Below are 21058 nucleotides of genomic sequence, written 5' to 3'. Positions count from 1 at the left end.
AGGGTAGAGGAGATTTTGGGGGGGGGGGGGGGGGGGGGGGGGGGGCTGAGCATCACCGGGGTGACACCAGAGCAGAATTTTTGTCTCTCTCCGCCCCGCTCCCACCCCAGCCTCAGAGACATTGTAGTTCGTGGTGTAATTCAGTGCACAACCGATCCATCAGTCGCACTGGGGTTGGACTCAGTCTGGAAAAAGTCCGAAGGAAGGCGTCTCACTTTTTCCAGACACTGAGTCCACCCCCTCCCCGTCCACCTCAAAGAAGCCCTCCGTTTATGCGCTTTAAACCCTCCACCGCCCCAACACACCAGCCGGAAGTCAGTGCGACTGATGGATCTGTTGTGCACTGAATCACACCGCGAACTACAATGTCGCTGGGGCTGGGGTGGGAGGGGGGCGGAGAGAGACACAAATTCAGACAAAACAAGAAGCTAGAACATCACAAATACCGCTCCCGGGTATCTAGTGAACATTGTGGTAGTCTAACCTCAAGGCGCTAGGTGGGAGACTGCTCACAAGCGTGTTCTCGGGTGAAACAAGCCCACCGGTGCCTGCGGAAGCCCTCAGGGGGGTGGGCAGCTGTGGAAAGCAGTGGCACCTCCTGCCTGGCCCCGGTGCCACGGGGAGTCCTCGTCCTACCCACAGAGGCCCCGTCACTCAGACAAATAACCTGAACTGATGGTGCCAGGCTGAACAACGCGCCACTGGAAGATCAAAAGTGCGGGAGCCTCTGCACAACCGGCCCGGTGCAGGCACTGGGACGACAGACCTCTCGGGTCTATTCAGGAAAGACACCAGTAGCAATAATACAATCGATTAGCCCATACAAACTTCGGTATCATGAGCAATGTGGTGTCTGATGAGGCTCCTAATCCAGACTTCACCAATGAGTAGCTCGTGAGCTACTGGTAGCTCTCCTGCCTGGAACTAGCTCGCCCGTGCATCCCATCCTTCTAAATTTAATCTTTTTGTTTGGTTATACTAATGTTTGGTTGAACTAATGTATTACTGCACCAATACCTTATTCAAGACCAAAAAACGTGCATTTTCAGATCTCTGAAGCTATTGTTTGGAGAAAAATAAATTTTTCTAAAATACATTTAAAGCTGATTTTTGAGTGATAAATCCTGTGTGGAAGACTTATCACTAACACTAGTACTTTTGTGCCCGACCACCGCAGCAGTGGGTGGCATGTATTAACTAAAGAGCGGTACAGCTATTTCACATTACCGCTAGCCACCCTGGCTAGTGAACTGGAGTGATCACTGCTGCTATCCTTGCATATGGTGGCCACAGATGTAAACCTTTCCAAAGTGGTCACCATTACAACACTAATAGTATTATTAGCTCCCAATATTTTCACTGAACATAAGAGCAGCTCTTAATACACAACCGGTTTGGGAGCTCTGTCCTAATCCCTTCACAATTTAAACTCGGATACCCCTCAGGGGAACCTGAGGCCAAGAACAGTTTATTGACTGAAGATTAATTTAGGACCAAGTAAGAGAAGTCTGTCTGCAACTGCAATTTAGCTCGCCTCATATTTGTTTTGAGGAGACTCTAGAAAGTTTCCATCTTTAGGACTAAAAAGGTCACATCAGGGACACTTTGTGAAACTTGCACCATTGGGGTGCCCTGAAAACTTTGATGCTCGGTAAAAAGTGAATACCCGCTATATGGTAAAAAAAAAAAAAAAAATGAAACCCTGCTATCACATTACAGGACGTGACATCACCAAAATCAAATTAAAGGAAGTCAAGTCACTTCTATTAGATTAGGCTTGTGACATCACTACAATCTGATTATAAATCATCATGTCGCTGCCATGGGACCGCAGATGTGATACCACCGCCAGATGGACAACTGGAAGAAGCGCTACTTGGTAGTCCAAGGAAGTCATGAAACTGCTATCCAGGGGCAGGAGGGCACTCACTTGAGAGGTGGACATTTGTAATCCAGCTTTCTCAGTCAAAACTATTTCAAGTTTTATGTCTCGTGAGGGCAGCTATGTGTAGTAAGGTATACGTTTGGGTCCTGCGTCTTCTCTGGAAAGTCTCAGTGGTTCAGACAATTAACTTTTGCAATTAACACTTTCAGATGCAATCGAAACGTGAGATGGACTTTTCTTTCATCACACGATGTGACGTCACTTCTATCAGACATTCAAAGGGTTAATTCACACCCATCAAATTAAAGGGCAATGCTACATGCTGCGATATGATTTCAGAATGTGGCGGGCACTGAAATACAGGAGGCAAAGTTCATGTTATCAGGTGAAAAACATGATAAATCCATTACTTAATAGCAGTGTCTCACAGCTCCGTTATTAAAGGAAGGGTACCACATTATTAGATTACAGGGAGACATATCCCTGCTATCGGATTGTAACTGTTTTTCGTGGTTTTCAGTTCTTCACGGTATATACTTATACAAGGACTGATGAACCAATACCGGTATTTTAAGTAAATAAAACTATTTGCAGTCCAGGCGGTGTTATCAAGGTTACTGTACTACAGAAGTTACATGATTACTCTCCAGGTTCAGGCCAGGAGATGGTTGCTGTCCAACTGCAGAAGGCAACTTCATTTCAATCACAGATTTCTAAAGCGTTCCTAATCACCTGATTGCGTACTCAATCCAGGCGCTAGCAGGTCCCGGAAGCTCATTCGAACAGCCAGGTCTTGAGGGCTCTTCGGAACTCCAGAAGGGAGGTGATGGTTTGGAGTTGCCGGGGGGGGCCATTCCAGGTCTTTGCTGCAATGTGGGAGAAATGTCCTCCACTTCTGGTGACGGTAGATGCAGGGAGTCTGGGCAAGATGCAGGAGGCAGAGCGAAGTCTTCTCAATGGCTGCTGGAAGTTCAGATAGTGGTTGATGCAGACTGGTCCTTGGTTGTGTGGAGCCTTGTGTGCGTGGGTCAGTAGCTTGAATTGGCATCTGTTCTGCGTGGTGATTCCTACGTAGAAAGCATTGCCGCAGTCCAGTCGACTGGCGATGCGGGCTAGTGTCACTGCGTCTGGTGTGCATGGGTAGCCACCTGAAGATCTTACGTAGAATGCGCAGAGAAGGCAGGTAACCACTTGGAGATCTTACGTAGAATGCGCAGAGAAGGCAGATAGCCACCTGAAGATCTTACGTAGAATGCGCAGAGAAGGCAGGTAGCCACCTGAAGATCTTACGTAGAATGCGCAGAGAAGGCAGATAGCCACCTGAAGATCTTACGTAGAATGCGCAGAGAAGGCAGGTAACCACTTGGAGATCTTACGTAGAATGCGCAGAGAAGGCAGGTAACCACTTGGAGATCTTACGTAGAATGCGCAGAGAAGGCAGGTAACCACTTGGAGATCTTACATAGAATGCGCAGAGAAGCCAGGCGGAGGGGACGGCGTTGATCTGCGATTTCATCCTTCAGCTCCTTGCAGTTGACTTGACCATTACAAATTACAAGATTTATGCAACTATCAGATTACCGGAAGTGACATCACTGCTAACAGACTGCAATATATAAACAATTACATTATTGATACTCTAATGCAGTACCTTAAACTGGCCCCAGCAGAGGTGGTAGGGATCAGATGACAGGAACAGAGATCCCTTTTGTCCTTTCACAGGAGGGGACACCCCAGATTTCTGGCCATAAGAAGTGACGTCACTGGTATAGGTTTACTTGCTCAGCAATGGAATATTCCAATTAAAGCCGCGAGCAGCCGCCCGGGTACTTCTGAAGAGGATGCGCTGCATTTTTCATGAAGTGCCTCACCGTGCCCCTTCACCCCATAATGCAAGAACCAGACTCACTCTGAAAGGAACCGTGGGAAATGCCCACAAGGAAAACACGCGGCTGCCAAGCAGCAGGAACCGCAGAGCGCTCCGCCGGAGAGGAGAGCCGTGCCCATCAGCCCCCACCGGGGCGGCCAGGGAGGGGGCAGGAGGCTATTTATAACAGGACAGAGGGAGCCCGGGGCAGGGGCAGGAGGGGGGCTTGTCTCAGACCAGAGGTAGGCCAGGCCCAGACCAGGGGCAGGAGGAGGCCGAGCCCAGACCAGGAGCAGGGCAGTACCAGACCAGGGGATGGAGGAAGCCGAGCCGAGACCAGGGGCAGGAGGAGGCAGAGCCCTGGCAAGGAGCAGGGCAGTACCAGACCAGGGGCAGGAGGGGGCCTGAGCCCAGACTAGGGGCAGGAGGAGGCAGAGCCCTGGGCAGGAGGAGGCAGAGCCCTGGCCAGGATCAGGGCAGTACCAGACCAGGGGCAGGAGGAGGCCTAGCCCAGACCAGGAGGAGGCCTAGCTCAGACCAGGGGCAGGAGGAGGCCTAGCCCAGACCAGGGGCAGGAGGAGGCCTAGCCCAGACCAGGGGCAGGAGGAGGCCTAGCCCAGACCAGGGGCAGGAGGAGGCCCTAGCCCAGACCAGGGACAGGAGGAGGCCCGAGCCCAGACCAGGGGCAGGAGGAGGCCCGAGCCCAGACCAGGGGCAGGAGGAGGCAGAGCCCTGGGCAGGAGGAGGCAGAGCCCTGGCCAGGAGCAGGGCAGTACCAGACCAGGGGCAGGAGGAGGGCCGAGCCCAGATCAGGGGCAGGGCAGTACAAGACCAGGGGCAGGAGGAGGGCCGAGCCCAGATCAGGGGCAGGGCAGTACCAGACCAGGGGCAGGAGGAGGCCGAGCTCAGACCAGGGGCAGGGCAGTACCAGACCAGGGGCAGGAGGAGGCAGAGCCCTGGCCAGAAGCAGGGCAGTACCACACCAGGGGCAGGAGGAGGCAGAGCCCTGGCCAGGAGCAGGAAGGGGGCCCGAGCCCAGACATGGGGCAGGAGGAAGCAGAGCCCAGACCAGGGGCAGGAGGAGGCCGAGCCCAGACCAGGGGCAGGAGGAGGCCGAGCCCAGACCAGGGGCAGGAGGAGGCCGAGCCCAGACCAGGGGCAGGAGGAGGCCGAGCCCAGACCAGGGGCAGGAGGAGGCCGAGCCCAGACCAGGGGCAGGAGGAGGCCGAGCCCAGACCAGGGGCAGGAGGAGGAGGAGGCCGAGCCCAGACCAGGGGCAGGAGGAGGCCGAGCCCAGACCAGGAGCGGGGCAGTCCCAGACCAGGGGCAGGAAGTGGGCTTGTCTCAGACCAGAGGTAGGCCAGGCCAAGACCAGGGGCTGGAGTGCTGAGCCCAGACCAGGAATTCTGAGGGTGTAGCAGGAGCTGTGCAATAGTCAGCACCCAGTTCTCATTTGTGACCTTTCCCCAGTCTTCCAGATGATGTGACGTCACACTGTGGAGTGGTTAATGGAGAGGGCGAGGTTACTGGTACTAGAGAGCTGCTGTCCTGAAGAGTTGGCTGGCTGAGGGTGGGTTTGAGCTTTTTGTGCCCCTCAGGTCCTCCTCTTTGGCAAGGGCATCTGTGGCTTGCAGAGGATGTTGCTTCTGTTGCAGCGGGCAGGGTTAATGAGGGACGGAAGGCTCTGAGGATTCTTGCAGACTCTGGGCATGTACCCAGACTTGGAGAATGTAAGGTCTCGGCTTCATCCTTCCCTCTCACCATTGCTTCCCCAGTGTGCTGACAGAATGCAGCACCTGGAAACGGGAGGGTAAGGGTTTCCAGTGGTGCCACGCACTGTCTCCCCAAATTCCTCCATACAATGTTACCATAGATCTGTGAGGGGTTCAAGGCCATCCATAATGTCTACTCACAGCTGCTCAACAGAGCCAGCCCACTTATTGTATCTTTAGAACAGTGGCTAAATTACCACTTTGTATTTGCAGCCACATTCATCACCCGCACTTCGAGAAGCTAGACTGGCTGCCTATCCAGAAGAGATGCCAGTTCAAGATGCACGCACGCAGAGCCTTGCACAACGAAGGACCAGCATACATTAACAAAAAAATTACCTTCACCCAACTCACCAGACCCCTGCGATCAGCCTCCCTCTTCCTCGCAGACACCCCTGGACCCACCAAACCAGCAGCGGAGGACGCTCCTTCTCTCCCCTAATGGCCAAAGCCTGGAACGACATTTCCCTGCAACTCAGGAAGTCTGATTCACACCAGGAATTCAGAAAAGGACTCAAGACATGGCTGTTCGAGTGAATAGGGCATCGCGAAGAAGCTAGCAACTTCTGCACCTTAAGACCTTCACAGATGATTTGCTGCATTTTATAAATCCTGACTGACTGATCTTCTTACTTTATCGGATGCAACCAATGTCTCAGGTGCCAATGCATGCCTCCTCATCTTAGCCAAGACTATAACAGTCTAGTTTGTGAAAGGACCTCAAGAAATCAGGACCCTACTCAATTAGGCTGACATGGAGTTTACTGTACACGATGTTAGGAATTTGTCTTCATCTGCTGCCGATAAGCCCGACACCAGTGGAAGAAAGGATTTTGGAGATTCTCAAGGTTAGAGCGTCTCCATTGTCAATGACAACGATGTCTGTGGTGCCTCCAATGGAAATTTGGATGCTCCCCTCATCAAAAGATCATAAAACGTGGTGATGTCATCCACGGAGGAGATCCTTGAGGGGGAACCTGGCAGAGAGGAGGGTTTACATGGGGATCTTGCGATCTAGGACTGCGTGAAGAAGGATGAGTAGAAGCAGATGGTGACCTGATTCTTCTACACTGTTTTCATGTATGTAGAGACTCCGCACCCCATAGCAGAGAGAGAAGTGTCTCAAGATAGTAAATGCCTCCAGGAGATCTTCTAGGCACACAATTCTTACCGATGAGATCAGCGTGTGCCTTGACACCATCCTCACTGGCGGTGGAAGAACTAGAAGTTGGAGCGGAGTTTGCAGACCATCTTCAGCTAGAATCACAAACCAACCCTGGGGGTCAAAAAAGTGGTGGGGTGCTGACTCAGCAGACAGTGACAGCCTCAATGTCTTCTCTGACGTAGACTCCACCTCTGGTGTAAAGATCAATATTCTCAACGTTGATTTTGGGGACATCAAACGGTGTCCTTCCGGAATGAGTGCCGCCAGCGATCGATTTATTGACGTCAATCAGATGGACAGAATCGACCTCGAACGAGATGCATGTGTGCGCCTGGAATGCCTTCAGTGGTGAATACTTACTGCTTCAATGTCTGCAGCGATCACGCCAGCTCTCGAAGGAGGACACGTCGGGGGTCAACGACTTTCTCTTCGATGGTGAAGGAAATACATTGATGGGAATGTCAATCACGGTGGGTCTTTTCCTCCCTTTTTCAGACCTCCTTTTCCTAGATCTCCCTCTGTGAGCATCCTTAGGGGTGATAGGCACCATCGCAGAGGAAGCAGAGCATCCATAGAGTCTCTATTGTCTTTCAGCTTTTCCAAATTTCCATGCAGCCTTATACCCTCATGGTCCTTGAGGGTCTTTCTTGACATTTTGGAAAAAATTCACATCCCTTGACAGAATGTGAAGATGGTAAGTACACCAGACATACCTGGTGAGGATACGTGGGAGCCTTTTTCCTGCCAAAAGAAGGGCACTTCAGAAATAAAGGGATTCGGACCAAAAAGCTTTGTGGAAAAGGAACACACATGTTTAGTGTGCCTGCTAGATGTTGCAAATGTTGAGCAAAAGACAAACAGAATGAATTGTAAAAGTTCTGAAAGGAACTTTTCAGATAAAAACACAGGTAAGAACACACACAAAGTTTGCAAGATCTCACTTAGGAGAGCCAGGGAAATAAAGAACTGACCGAGGGAACGATCAGGACAAGCCTGCACTGTTAGTGAATTCTCCTGGAGCCTGTAAGACCACCAGGCTCTTCTAGTCAGGATTATATGTCGGAAGCTGCTTCTGTGAGGGCTACTGCAGTGTACATTTGGGAACAGGTTTTTTGTATTACAATCTAAAATAACAAACTCTTGCCTATGATTGGGTTTTGGAGGGTGTTTAACATCTGGGCATGTTGGACTTTTCATGCTTTGGGGTTTGTGCAAGCAGTGGGAAATGATTCTAACATTTAGCTCCATCAATCAAGATCCAGGATGGATGAGGACATATTGGAAGGTAACAACATAAGGCACAGGTCTATGTGGCCATGGTCCAAGAAACATTTCCTTCTTGCAAGACAGCTGTCTAATAGCAAAGCACCCCGGGTCCTCAAGTTAGAAGCCACTCCACAGACAGGCCACAGAGGAATACTGTACTGTGGCAGCTTAAAAGAGCGAAAGATGTCTCATTGAGAAGATATTGACATCAAAGAGTGCAAAAGAATCACCAATAGCGTTGGAAACAATATCACATGGTGTATATTAATATGGTATTACAATTGAACAATCTACAGTACAGTGAAATCTCCCAACATTTCCATATTCAAAGTAACTTTAAATACCTTAAAAGAAATTAGCAGAAAATTAAAATGAAACGGTAACTTTCTTCACCCACAGATCCCTGCCTTTAACAAAGTTACCCGTGGACCCAGGCCTCTACATGGCATTGCCTTTTGTTGTACAAAGTGGTTTAAATCTAAACTTTTTCAAATTCGTATTATATGGTGGACATTGCTTGGTCTTTGATACTGCAATGGTGGGCTGAGATGCAGATGGGCACCGGCTGTGCCAGTAGCCCGTGTTTTACAAACAGGGGGCGCAAGCTTGCACTTGGGGGATAACATCCCTAGAGACTTACTTGTTATGGAGGACACACCAGCCGCAGTGGGGGTCCCCGGATCCTAGGCAGTCCGAGCAGGTCTGATACTGCTGACAATGTTCCACAGGAACCCGGCTCACCTGAGGAGGAAGAGAGGGCGTGAGTGGAAGGTGGCACGCTTTATCCACGCCTCATTCAACCAGCTGGACACTTCGGGAGTCCAGGGGCTGAAGGCACATGGCACCCCCCTTGCACACACCCCTTCACCGGAGGCGAGAAGCACAGGTGTTTATACATACCACCCTGCTTCTCCGACAGCGGCAGCACAGGTATGAATTCACATATACCTCCATCACTCCGCTCGCCCCCCGAGTGCCTCAACACAAGCGCGGACTCGCACACCACCATCGCCTGGGCCTACCTCCCCGGGTCTGTCCCAGCACGAGGACTTCACACACGCCAGGACACCTCCACGTGGCCGCTCAGACCCTGGCCCAGGTGTTACTTCACACACACCACATTTCCCCAACCCCTGAGCGTCCTGGCACGGGTGGAAATTCACACACAGCACCCTTCCTGACCTCAAAGATCAAACACAGGCGTTAGACCACACATATCAACCTTAGCTCACCTGAGTGCGCCAGCACAGCTGTTAAATCACACATCCCCCTTAGCTCACCTGAGTGCACCAGCACAGCTGTTAAATCACACATTTATCTTGGCTCACCTGAGTGCACAAGCACTGCTGTTAAATCACACATCCCCCTTAGCTCACCTGAGTGCACCAGCACAGCTGTTAAATCACACATCACCCTTAGCTCACCTGAGTGCGCCAGCACAGCTGTTAAATCACACATCACCCTTAGCTCACCTGAGTGCACCAACACAGCTGTTAAATCACACATTTATCTTGGCTCACCTGAGTGCACAAGCACTGCTGTTAAATCACACATCACCCTTAGCTCACCTGAGTGCACAAGCACTGCTGTTAAATCACACATCACCCTTAGCTCACCTGAGTGCACCAGCACAGCTGTTAAATCACACATCCCCCTTAGCTCACCTGAGTGCACCAACACAGCTGTTAAATCACACATTTATCTTGGCTCACCTGAGTGCACACACACTGCTGTTAAATCACACATCCCCCTTAGCTCACCTGAGTGCACCAGCAGAGCTGTTAAATCACACATCACCCTTAGCTCACCTGAGTGCACCAGCACAGCTGTTAAATCACACATCACCCTTAGCTCTCCTGAGTGCACAAGCACTGCTGTTAAATCACACATCACCCTTAGCTCTCCTGAGTGCACAAGCTCAGCTGTTAAATCACACATCACCCTTAGCTCACCTGAGTGCACCAGCACAGCTGTTAAATCACACATCACCCTTAGCTCTCCTGAGTGCACAAGCACTGCTGTTAAATCACACATCACCCTTAGCTTACCTGAGTGCACAAGCTCAGCTGTTAAATCACACATCACCCTTAGCTCACCTGAGTGCACAAGCACTGCTGTTAAATCACACATCACCCTTAGCTTACCTGAGTGCACAAACTCAGCTGTTAAATCACACATCATTCTTAGCTTACCTGAGTGCACAAGCTCAACTGTTAAATCACACATCACCCTTCGCTCACCTGAGTGCACCAGCACAGCTGTTAAATCACACATCACCCTTAGCTTACCTGAGTGCACAAACTCAGCTGTTAAATCACACATCATTCTTAGCTTACCTGAGTGCACAAGCTCAACTGTTAAATCACACATCACCCTTCGCTCACCTGAGTGCGCCAGCATAGCTGTTTAATCACACATTTATCTTAGCTCACCTGAGTCCACCTCCGCAGCTGTTAAACCACACATCAGCCTTAGCTCACCAGAGTGCACCGGCACATGTGTTAAACCACACATAACCTTTAGCTCACTTGAGTGCGCCAGCACAGCTGTTAAAATCACACATCACCCTTAGCTCTCCTGAGTGCACAAGCACTGCTGTTAAATCACACATCACCCTTAGCTCACCTGAGTGCACAAGCTCAGCTGTTAAATCACACATCACCCTTAGCTCACCTGAGTGCACCAGCACAGCTGTTAAATCACACATCACCCTTAGCTCACCTGAGTGCACCAGCACAGCTGTTAAATCACACATCACCCTTAGCTTACCTGAGTGCACAAGCACTGCTGTTAAATCACACATCACCCTTAGCTTACCTGAGTGCACAAGCACTGCTGTTAAATCACACATCATTCTTAGCTTACCTGAGTGCACAAGCTCAACTGTTAAATCACTCATCACCCTTCGCTCACCTGAGTGCACCAGCACAGCTGTTTAATCACACATTTATCTTAGCTCACCTGAGTCCACCTCCGCAGCTGTTAAACCACACATCAGCCTTAGCTCACCAGAGTGCACCGGCACAGGTGTTAACACACATCCGCCTTAGCTCACCCGAGTGCACCAGCACATGTGTTAAACCACACATAACCTTTAGCTCACTTGAGTGCGCCAGCACAGCTGTTAAAATCACACATCACCCTTAGCCCACCTGAGTGCTCTAAGGTAACTATTAAATCACACCTAAGCTCACCTGAGCGCGCCAGCACAGCTGTTAATCACACATCACCCTTAGCTCACCTGAGTGCATCATCCTTGACTGACCTCCGAGTACCCCAGCGGTTTGTACAGATGCACACCGTCGGACCTATAGCTGCCTGTCTCCAAGTCGCAGACACAGGTATTAGCACCAGATAACCTTTGCCCTCCTCGCCCACCAATCACCCCAGTGAACCCTCCTGGAGGGCATGTACACCCCGCGGAGATGAAACTGCCCTCCACAAAGCCGCAGCAGGGGTGGCGTTAAACAGCACAGGTATTACTTCACAGGCTGGAGATAACCCCTGCACCCTTTGACCTCGGTGCTCGGCCATCGATACAACCACACGCTGGCGACCCCCCCCCCCCCCCCCCGTGACCCCCACATACTTGCCCTCACCTACACCCCCCACAGGCCTTCCACAGACAACTCCAAGTCAGGAAAAGGCAGGATTTCAGACAATGTGTTTATTTAGTTATCTTAAAATTCCTATCGAGTGCTTCCATCACAAGCAGTGCACACACCCTCAGGGGCCTTTAGAATAAACTGTCCAGACAGGGAGTGGCCAGAGACGTAGGCCAGGGAATTATACTCCGGGCCACTGGAATTATGCGATTGTGCGGCGGCGACAATTTACTCATGCTGTAGATTTGCCACATAATCCACATCTGCCGCTTAATCTGTAGATTTTAACAAAAATGTGTTTCTAGCTCAAACGGTTCAAAAGTTACTAGCACGTGGTGCGGCGCAGTGGAAGTCCCTTTGCAAAAGTTAACTGGTCACCTTTCTGTAGCATCTTACTATATTTGGGTATTAAACTAGTACTAGTGAGGTACAACTAATGCCGAGACAGTGCTAACAAGTTTAATATCGAAAAATAAGTAACACTATCACAAAATATGCAGCAAAATGCTGCATAATTGGCCTTTTCTAGCCACATAATTTACTCAAACCTGCTACGTATTTTGGCCCTCACCTGCCGCATAATTCCAGTGGCCCATATAACACTGTGCCTTAGTGTAGGAAAGGGGAGGGGGTGTCTTTTTTCCATTTCCATGTGACGCTGAGTTTGAGACTAGACATTCCTAGTGCCCCACATAGACCACTGTGCTCTTCATGGCACTTAAAAGGCATTGGCCTGTGGGGCAGTTTGTTTTAGATGTTAGGTGTATTTGTGTAGCGTACAATTCAACCTGGAGGGTATCCTGAAGCAGGAGCTATATGGGCCGAGCCAGGGTCGGGGCTAGATGAAGGGCCAGGGCTTCAGTTTCTTGTAGACATGAACAGAGGAGGAGGCCCGGTCTGCATGGCAAGTCACTCCAGGCTTTAGGAGCGAGGTAGAAGCCACCAGATCTGGTTCTGCGTATGTGGGGCGGGCGGGCAGGAGTTTGGCTGGGCAGAGATGTCTGGTAGGTTTGTGGAAGTTTCTGCAGTTGAGGCACAGAGGCCAGTGTTGCGTAAGGCTTTGTATGTGTGTGTGCGGAGTCCGAGGAGTGCCTGTTTGTCGATCAGGATGCAGTGGACCTCTTTGAGGTGCGGGGTGGTGTGCGTGGGTGGAAGGCTGAGGGTGAGCCTGGCCGCCGAGTTGTTTGGTCTTAAGTCTTCTGGTCAGTCAAGCGCTGATTCCAGCATAAACTATGCTGCTGCAGTCCACCTTGCTGGTGATGAGAGCTTGGGTAACAGTCCTGCAAGAGTTGGTGGGGAGCCATTTGAAGAGCTTCTTGAGCTTCTTGGATGGTTCCAAGCAGGAGACAGAGACTGCACTCACTTGGCTGGTCATGGTAAACTGCTTGTCAATTACTATTCCAAGGTTCTTTGCTTGGGTTGTTGGGAGGGTCCAAAGTCTCCAGGTTACCAGGTGGAGTCCCAGAACAAGGTGTCTTTGCCAAAGATTTCTCCTTCCGTGTTGTCTGTGTTGAGGATGTTGCTTTCCAACTACCTGGTGACTTCAGTCACGCAGGTGGATAAATTGGTCCAGGTGTTTGGCATCTTGTCGGAGAGTATGAGCTCAGCACCATCAGGATAGGATACGGTGCGGACTCCATGGGCACAGATGATGCTGGCGAGTGGAGCCGAGTGATGATCCTTGTGGAATTCCGCAGATGAGGGTGATGACATCCAAGATAGTGGGGGTCCAACTGGGTGCGGCCTGTCAGGAAGGAGCAAACTCCGCAAAGTGCAGGACTTTCAATGCCGGCTTCGTACAGTTGTTGGATGGGGAAGGGAGTGTTATGATTTGTAGTTGGAACGAAGACTGGAGCTGGATTCAACATTCTTAGTTCCAGCTGTGAAGTACGCTATCCGTAGTGGTCATTTGGAAGTTGACTGGCTGAGGGACAGCCACGCTTGGGTTGCTCGGTGTACACATCAATCAAAGTAACGACCATTCCCTATTGTTACAGGTGTGGAGTACCTTCTTCTAGCCATTGGAAGAGGGAGATGCTGTCAAAGGCTGCGTCAGGATCCAATAGGATGAGGGCCGCAGTGTCACATCTGCCCATAAACATCTGGATGTGGTCTGGCAGTGAAAGGGCAGCCTCTGTACAGTGGTTTGGCCTGAATCTGAATTGAGCAGTGGTGAAGCTGGCTGTCAGTGAAGTGAGTGGCTGGGGTTTATCACCTTTTCCTTGACTTTTGCTGGGTAGGGCAGTTGGCTAGCATCTTTGGGTCTGCTGAGGGCTTCTTGAGGACTGTGGGCCTACTGTTGTGTGTTTCCAAGTATCTGGGTAAGAAGCTGTGAGGACCGAGTCATTCAGGATTGGGGTGAAGCTGCACGGATGGATCCAGTCTTTTAATCAAGACATGGTGAGGGGTCCAAGGGTGCTCCGGGGTGTATGCCCTGCATGGTTGAGGTTGGGCCAAGAGGTCAGCGTGGTCCTCTCAGTGTTGGTAGAGATGGGCAGTGGGGCCGCAAGGGTGGAAGGGGCTAGTTCTAGGTATTTCATGGTGCTTGTAAGAAATGGGCAAAGAAAGCTTTACAAATGGGGTATTGAAGCCAACTCTTGGCTCTACTGATACACAGAGACAGTAGTAAATGTGCACAGCAGGCTCTGTTCCTAGAGTACGCAAATGTCAGGCTGAGTAACCACTGGTGACAGGGAGTATTTGTGGCATCGTTCGAGGTCCTCGGATTCGGACTTCGAGTACAGAGTGAGCTGAAAGGTGAGACTATCCCACACCTGACAAGTTGAGAGTGGGGGTGCCTGAACTACATAAGGGCAATGACGTCACAGAATGTATCTCACACTCTGTCCCTAGAGGTGACACCAGCCGCTCTTAGTTTCTGATGAAATTTGGACCAGGTATGTTAAAATGAGTGTGTACAAGGCCCCCCTTTAGTGTGTCTCCAGGCCAGGAAAGAAACCTGAAAGGTTACCTAGCTAGGGTGCACAGGTAACCAGTTTCCAGAACTTCTCCCATGCTTTTTCAACATATCACAATTGTTCAAGCGCAGTGATCCGCGGCACTGTGGTTTTATCTTTTTTCCCTTTATTGATCAGGGCGTTTCCAAAATCGCCCCTCCAGTCAGTGCCACAGTGAGGTCCACACTCGAATTATACTTTAAAAGGCATGTCTGTGCAAATACCAGGGTACTGCCAGGGCACTGCTGGTGCAAACATCTGTCCAGGGCACAGAAACTGCCCCCATCCGCTAATAGCCCCCAGCATCAGCTGCGAGTGGAGTGACTGTCGGTCCGTTTGTTCCTGGCTCTGATGATCAGCCCTAGGCTTGAAACCCTACCCATGGCTTAACTGATCAATACCGTGGCTGGCGATATCCCCAGACTGTACCCCGCCTCTCCGTCCTCCGGGGGGCTCACCTGCTTGTCACTCAGGAGATAGATGGACAGATGGTCAGGGCTGAAAACCATGTCTCGCAAGATGGGCCTTCCGTCCACAACCGGGACCGTCTCGTACAGCAGGGCGTCCTGGGGCCCGTCCACCCGGACCTGCGAGAGAGAGAAGAGATGTATGAGAAGAGGGGTCTCTTACACACCCCGGACACTTATTACCACATACAACAGCACTACATACTCCGAGCTACCCACACAAACCATGCAGGCGTGCACACGCCAACTCGACATCTAGGTCACCTCTAACCATGCACAGCGGCAGGTCACTTTTAATCAGATATATGTATACATTTTAGTGATGGTCGACTAATTCAATGTAAGATGTTGTATTTGTAGATTTCTATATGGTTAAGAGTGTCTCACTTTTAACACATTAACGTCCAGTAGTCCAACCATCATCACAGTACGATGCCACCAGAAGTACGCATGCGCTCTTGTACATTCGGGAAGATATAATTACTGGTAAGGTTTAGTGCAGATGTTACCCCAGAGAATCCCATTTAAGGCGGGAGGGCCCTCGGTGAGTCAGATGAGCTGGGAGATTACACTGGTCTCCCTCTGGCCCACCCTTCACTGCAGACCTAATTGTTAGTTCCTGAGGTCCTGGACATCTCTGGTTTGAGAGATTACATAAATAGAGGAGGCCCTTTCTCCCTGCAATAGGCCTGAACCCCAACTCATCTTCAAATGTTTAGCAAATGCTAAGCTGGGCACCTGAGGGGCTCTTAAGATGGTTTCTTTGGAAGGTGCTTGGGGGTTCATGTGTGTTCTCGGGCTGATTTCTGCGGAGTGACCAAGTGGACACTAGACAAAGCCCACAGGGCCCACCGGCAGAAGACTGACCAGTTACCCCCAGAACCAGTTCTGCAGATCAGGACACAGCAGCTTTGCACCTCACTGTACCCATGAACCAGGTGCTTTGAGTGACAATTCTCTGGAGGAGATGGCACTACACCATTCGAAGATGCCTCTTTTTAATGATGCTGTAGGGTCACGTGTCTCAGTGGCACTGCTTGTGCAAGGAGGCTGCTGCGGGCAGTAGGATGCCTGAGGTCCACGTGAATGAAGCATCTCAAGAAAAGTCTCTACAGCCAATGCTGTGGGTCGAATTCCACACCTTGGGAATGAAGTACAACCCGAAAAGAACTTTTGAATCTCCGGTCAATGGAAACCCATAGAAGACCGAAAGCCACATCCCTTCCTCACGGGGCTGGTGTTCTTCCCCACAGGACTAAGAGGAAACACACCCTTGTCCCAGGGTGTACAGAGAGCACTGGACGGGGTCACTGGAGCTCAGCCACATGGTGACCTTTTCTGTGTGCTCCCCTGACTAGAGGCCGATTTAGATTTTGGCAGACGGGTTACTCTGTTACAACGGTGAGGGTTACTCTGTTACAATGGTGAGGGATACCCTCTCCGCCAAAAGATAAATACCATTACATCCTATGGGATTTATATTTCGGCATACAGGATATCCACCACCATTGGGAGGGAGTAACCCCTCTGGCACATTAAATCAGGCCCCAGGTCCCAAAGTGGGATTATTTATAGGGGACACCAGTTGCACTGGGTCCTTGGCCAGCCTCACCCTGCACCCCCCACCTGTTCTCGCTCCACTTTAAACTTTTATTTCCTCAAGTGCTGTTTGGTGTTCTCGAGCACTTTTATTTTGAACATATTCTAGCTCCACCACAAGGTTTCCCCATAGTTTTTGTTCTGTCTTTACTAAAATCTGTTATTTGTTTGCATTATAGTGCCTGGCCATTGCTCGTTTTTCGTGGCGCTCAGCTGGACTGTTCCATTCCTCCCACACTTCTTCAGGGGAGACTTTCCCCCTGGGCTGCTGACAGACCGAAGGTGCCCCTCCACGCCCACTGGCCCCCTTCTTGTGCAGCAATAATTTGGCCAGAGCCCCTGTCTGGTGCTAACCAAGCCTGAACCACCCTCCCTCCAGCTGGCTGAAGCTTGCCATAAACCCACAGCAGACACCCAACAGGACTCCGCCCTTCACTCCCAGCCCAGCACTGAGCGCAGAGGAGCCCCGGAGCAGACAACCTGCTGAGCCCGAGACATCACACTTCCAGGATAAAAATAAGAGAAACACATCGCACAGCAAGTGCAAATGAGCTCGTCTCGTGCAGGCACGCGGCGGATTCAGACTGGCGGATCACGCGCGAGCGCAAGGCGCGTGCATCCAGGAGCGCGTGCATCCAGGAGCACGTGCCTCCAAGTGCACGCGCTCCCCGCTGACCCTCTCATCACGTTGTCACCTGTCACTGTTCTTCATTGCACATGTTAGACAGTCAGGATTGCATCTGCTGACAGCTCGTACCCAGGGCGAGGACGGTGTGTTCCATCAGCAGGAGATGTCCTTAGCAGGACGGGCCCAGCTCACCCTCCACAGGGGCCAGGGTGGGCACCACTCATTTTATTTTAATCTACGGGTTTCCACTTGCACGGTTTGTTGTACCAGGCACACAAGCACAGCTGATGCCCCGTACACAGGTCGGAGGTACATGGCAACGATGCCAACAGAGGTGGACAGAAGCAGATTACATTTTAGGTCCGGCTCATCCACGGACCTCCAGTGAGACTCGGGGAGAGCTCAGGCAGTAAACCCAGGAATAATGGAAATCAGGTCACCTTGCTGGTTCCAGCACCTGGCACAATGTACACGCGTGCCATCCCTGCACTCGAGGCCCTCGCCTTGAAGCAAAGGTGGACTTCCGGAGACAGTCTGCGCAACGGGATCCTCAGGGGTCTTGGGGTGGGTTCCTTAAGGAGGGCGATGAAATCACAGCACGAGGCCCACCCGATGCCTGACCTCGCTGATGAGGCAGGAAGGCATAATGAGTAAGTGCCCTTCTGGAGGGTCGTAGCTCATGTTGACCTAAAAGGGGATGAAAGTAGGCCACCCTACTGTGCCACCGCCGTGGAAGGGGCAAGATGCGCCTTCAGGCTCAGTTCTACGTCTCCACAATCTAGCTTACTTCCCTCCAGTTCCCATGACTATTTCCAAGATGCAGATCTGGGATGAAGATTTGGAGTTTTCTCCAGAGCTGTAAATGGCCAAAGCCCGAATTCTGCTCATCTGTTGCGCTCCCAGCCTGAAGGTGACTCCAGATAAAAGATCACTTTGTGCTGGGAACCATGTGGGCCAGTTCAGGCACCAACCAATCCACGGGGGTTTGGCAATGAAGTGAAACTCGGATAGAGGATGTTTTACCACAGGCAGATATTCCATCGCCTGTGGCCTCCTCTCGGCTGCTTCGAGTGGTCCTTCGCTGCGCACAACTGAAGCACTAACCTGCTACATCGCGTCACCATGGTGCATGACCACAATCATGGACTTCATGCACATTGTCAAAACAATGGAAAGACGGTCAACTGGGGAGACTCAGGAGCAACCATCTTGGTACTGTTTGAAAGCCACAAAGCATGCCACCTTAGTGACACCTTGTAGGGTTTAGGTTCCATCAGGGTAGATTTTACACACTAAAAAATGGCTATTTTCTAATGATTATTTTTTGCAGCTTTACTGGACAGATCTTTCATCAAGAAAATTGTCAAAATCAATGTATTCATAGAAGACTTAACTCCACAACTAACATTCTGTATGACCTGTACAATTCTTCATGAAGAGAAGCACCCCTCCCCCAGAATGATGCCAGAAGAATAAGCAGTGCTCCTGAAACTCTCTCTGGATGCTTATGTCCACTGCTGAACTTCTGCAGGACTGGGCTTATTGTACCACCAATTCTGGTGCTCCAGCACTGCGCCTGAAAACTGAGACAGTCCTCCAGACCTCTGCCTGAAATAACCGAAAAGGAGACAGTCCTCCAGACCTGCGCCTGAAAACTGAAAGAGACGGACCTCCAGACCTGCGCCTGAAATAACCAAAAGAGTCCTCCAGAACTGCGCCTGAAATAACGCAAAAGAGACAGTCCTCCAGACCTGCGCCTGAAATAACCGAAAGAGAGAGTCCTCCAGAACTGCACCTGAAATAACCAAAAGAGACAATCCTCCAGACCTGTGCCTGAAATAACCGAAAAAGAGACAGCCCTCTAGACCTGCGCCTGAAATAACCGAAAAAGTGACAGTCCTCCAGACCTGCGCCTGAATTCGTACACATTATTCCGCGCTCACGTCCTCTCCATGAAAAGACATCTGTCCTGCTAAAAACACATCCATAAACATACATTCCACAGCTCCGGAGAGCTCTCCTGACAGCCAGCCAGAGTCACTGCTGAACATCTTTATGAGAATTCTCACTTCCTAAAAATACTTCGGATGTGTCACTTCCAGCAGCACGAGGAAGGCTAAGTATGGGATATGGATGAGGTACGTAACCAATGTATAGGGCTATAGAGGAGATACATACACAGTCCTAATGTACAGGGCTATAGAGGATATACATACACAGTCCTAATGTACGGGGCTATAGAGGAGATACATACACAGTCCCGATGTACAGGGCTATAGAGGAGATACATACAGTCCTAATGTACAGGGCTATAGAGGAGATACATGCACAGTCCCGATGTACGGGGTTATAGAGGACATACATACAGCCCTAATGTACAGGGCTATAGAGGAGATGCATACAGTCCTAATGTTCAGGGCTATAGAGGAGATGCATACAGTCCTAATATACAGGGCTATAGATGAGATACATACACAGTCCTAATGTACAGGGCTATAGAGGAGATACATACACAGTCCCGATGTACAGGGCTATAGAGGAGATACATACACAGTCCCGATGTACGGGGCTATAGAGGAGATACATACACAATCCTAATGTACAGGGCTATAGAGGAGATACATGCACAGTCCCGATGTACGGGGTTATAGAGGACATACATACAGCCCTAATGTTCAGGGCTATAGAGGAGATGCACACAGTCCTACTGTTCAGGGCTATAGAGGAGATGCATACAGTCCTAATGTACAGGGCTATAGAGGAGATACATACACAGTCCTAATGTACAGGGCTATAGAGGAGATACATACACAGTCCCGATGTACGGGGTTATAGAGGAGATACATACAGTCCTAATGTACGGGGCTATAGAGGAGATACATACAGTCCTAATGTACAGGGCTATAGAGGAGATACATACACAGTCCTAATGTACAGGGCTGTAGAGGAGATACATACACAGTCCTAATGTACAGGGCTATAGAGGAGATACATACACTGTCCCGATGTATAGGGCTATAGAGGAGATACATACACAGTCCCGATGTACGGGGTTATAGAGGACATACATACAGCCCTAATGTTCAGGGCTATAGAGGAGATGCATACAGTCCTAATGTACAGGGCTATAGAAGAGATACATACAGTCCTAATGTACAGGGCTATAGAAGAGATACATACAGTCCTAATGTACAGGGCTATAGAGGAGATACATACACAGTCCTAATGTACAGGGCTATAGAGGAGATACATACACAGTCCTAATGTACGGGGCTATAGAGGAGATCCATACACTGTCCCGATGTACAGGGCTATAGAGGAGATACATACACAGTCCCGATGTACGGGGCTATAGAGGAGATACATACACAGTCCTAATGTACGGGGCTATAGAGGAGATACATACACAGTCCTAATGTACGGGGCTATAGAGGAGATACATACAGTCCTAATGTACAGGGCTATAGAGGAGATACATACAGTCCCGATGTACAGGGCTATAGAAGCGATACACACACAGCCCCGATGTACAGGGCTATAGAAGCGATACACACAGTCCCGATGTACGGGGCTATAGAGGAGATACATACACAATCCTAATGTACAGGGCTATAGAGGAGATACATACACAGTCCAGATGTACAGGGCTATAGAGGAGATACATACAGTCCTAATGTATAGGGCTATAGAGGAGATACATACAGTCCTAATGTACAGGGCTATAGAGGAGATACATACACAGTCCTAATGTACAGGGCTGTAGAGGAGATACATACACAGTCCTAATGTACAGGGCTATAGAGGAGATACATACACTGTCCCGATGTATAGGGCTATAGAGGAGATA

At 50.3% G+C, this 21058-nt stretch overlaps 1 protein-coding gene across 1 annotated transcript in view; it reads right to left on the bottom strand.

Moving 5' to 3' along the window:
• The window catches only part of PLXNA3 (plexin A3), a 460104-nt gene that overhangs the window by 241691 nt on the left and 197355 nt on the right, over nt 1–21058 (bottom strand). The window contains exons 4-5 of the mRNA XM_069209502.1: nt 14976–15104; nt 8596–8696 (exon numbers count right to left, since the gene is read on the bottom strand). Of these exons, the coding sequence (XP_069065603.1) occupies nt 8596–8696; nt 14976–15104 (230 nt within the window). The remainder of the gene's footprint in view (nt 1–8595; nt 8697–14975; nt 15105–21058) is intronic.

This window comes from Pleurodeles waltl, chromosome 10 (assembly GCF_031143425.1).
Source record: "Pleurodeles waltl isolate 20211129_DDA chromosome 10, aPleWal1.hap1.20221129, whole genome shotgun sequence".
In the NCBI taxonomy this organism is placed as follows: domain Eukaryota; kingdom Metazoa; phylum Chordata; class Amphibia; order Caudata; family Salamandridae; genus Pleurodeles; species Pleurodeles waltl.
This window is presented reverse-complemented; position numbering and strand designations above follow the sequence as displayed.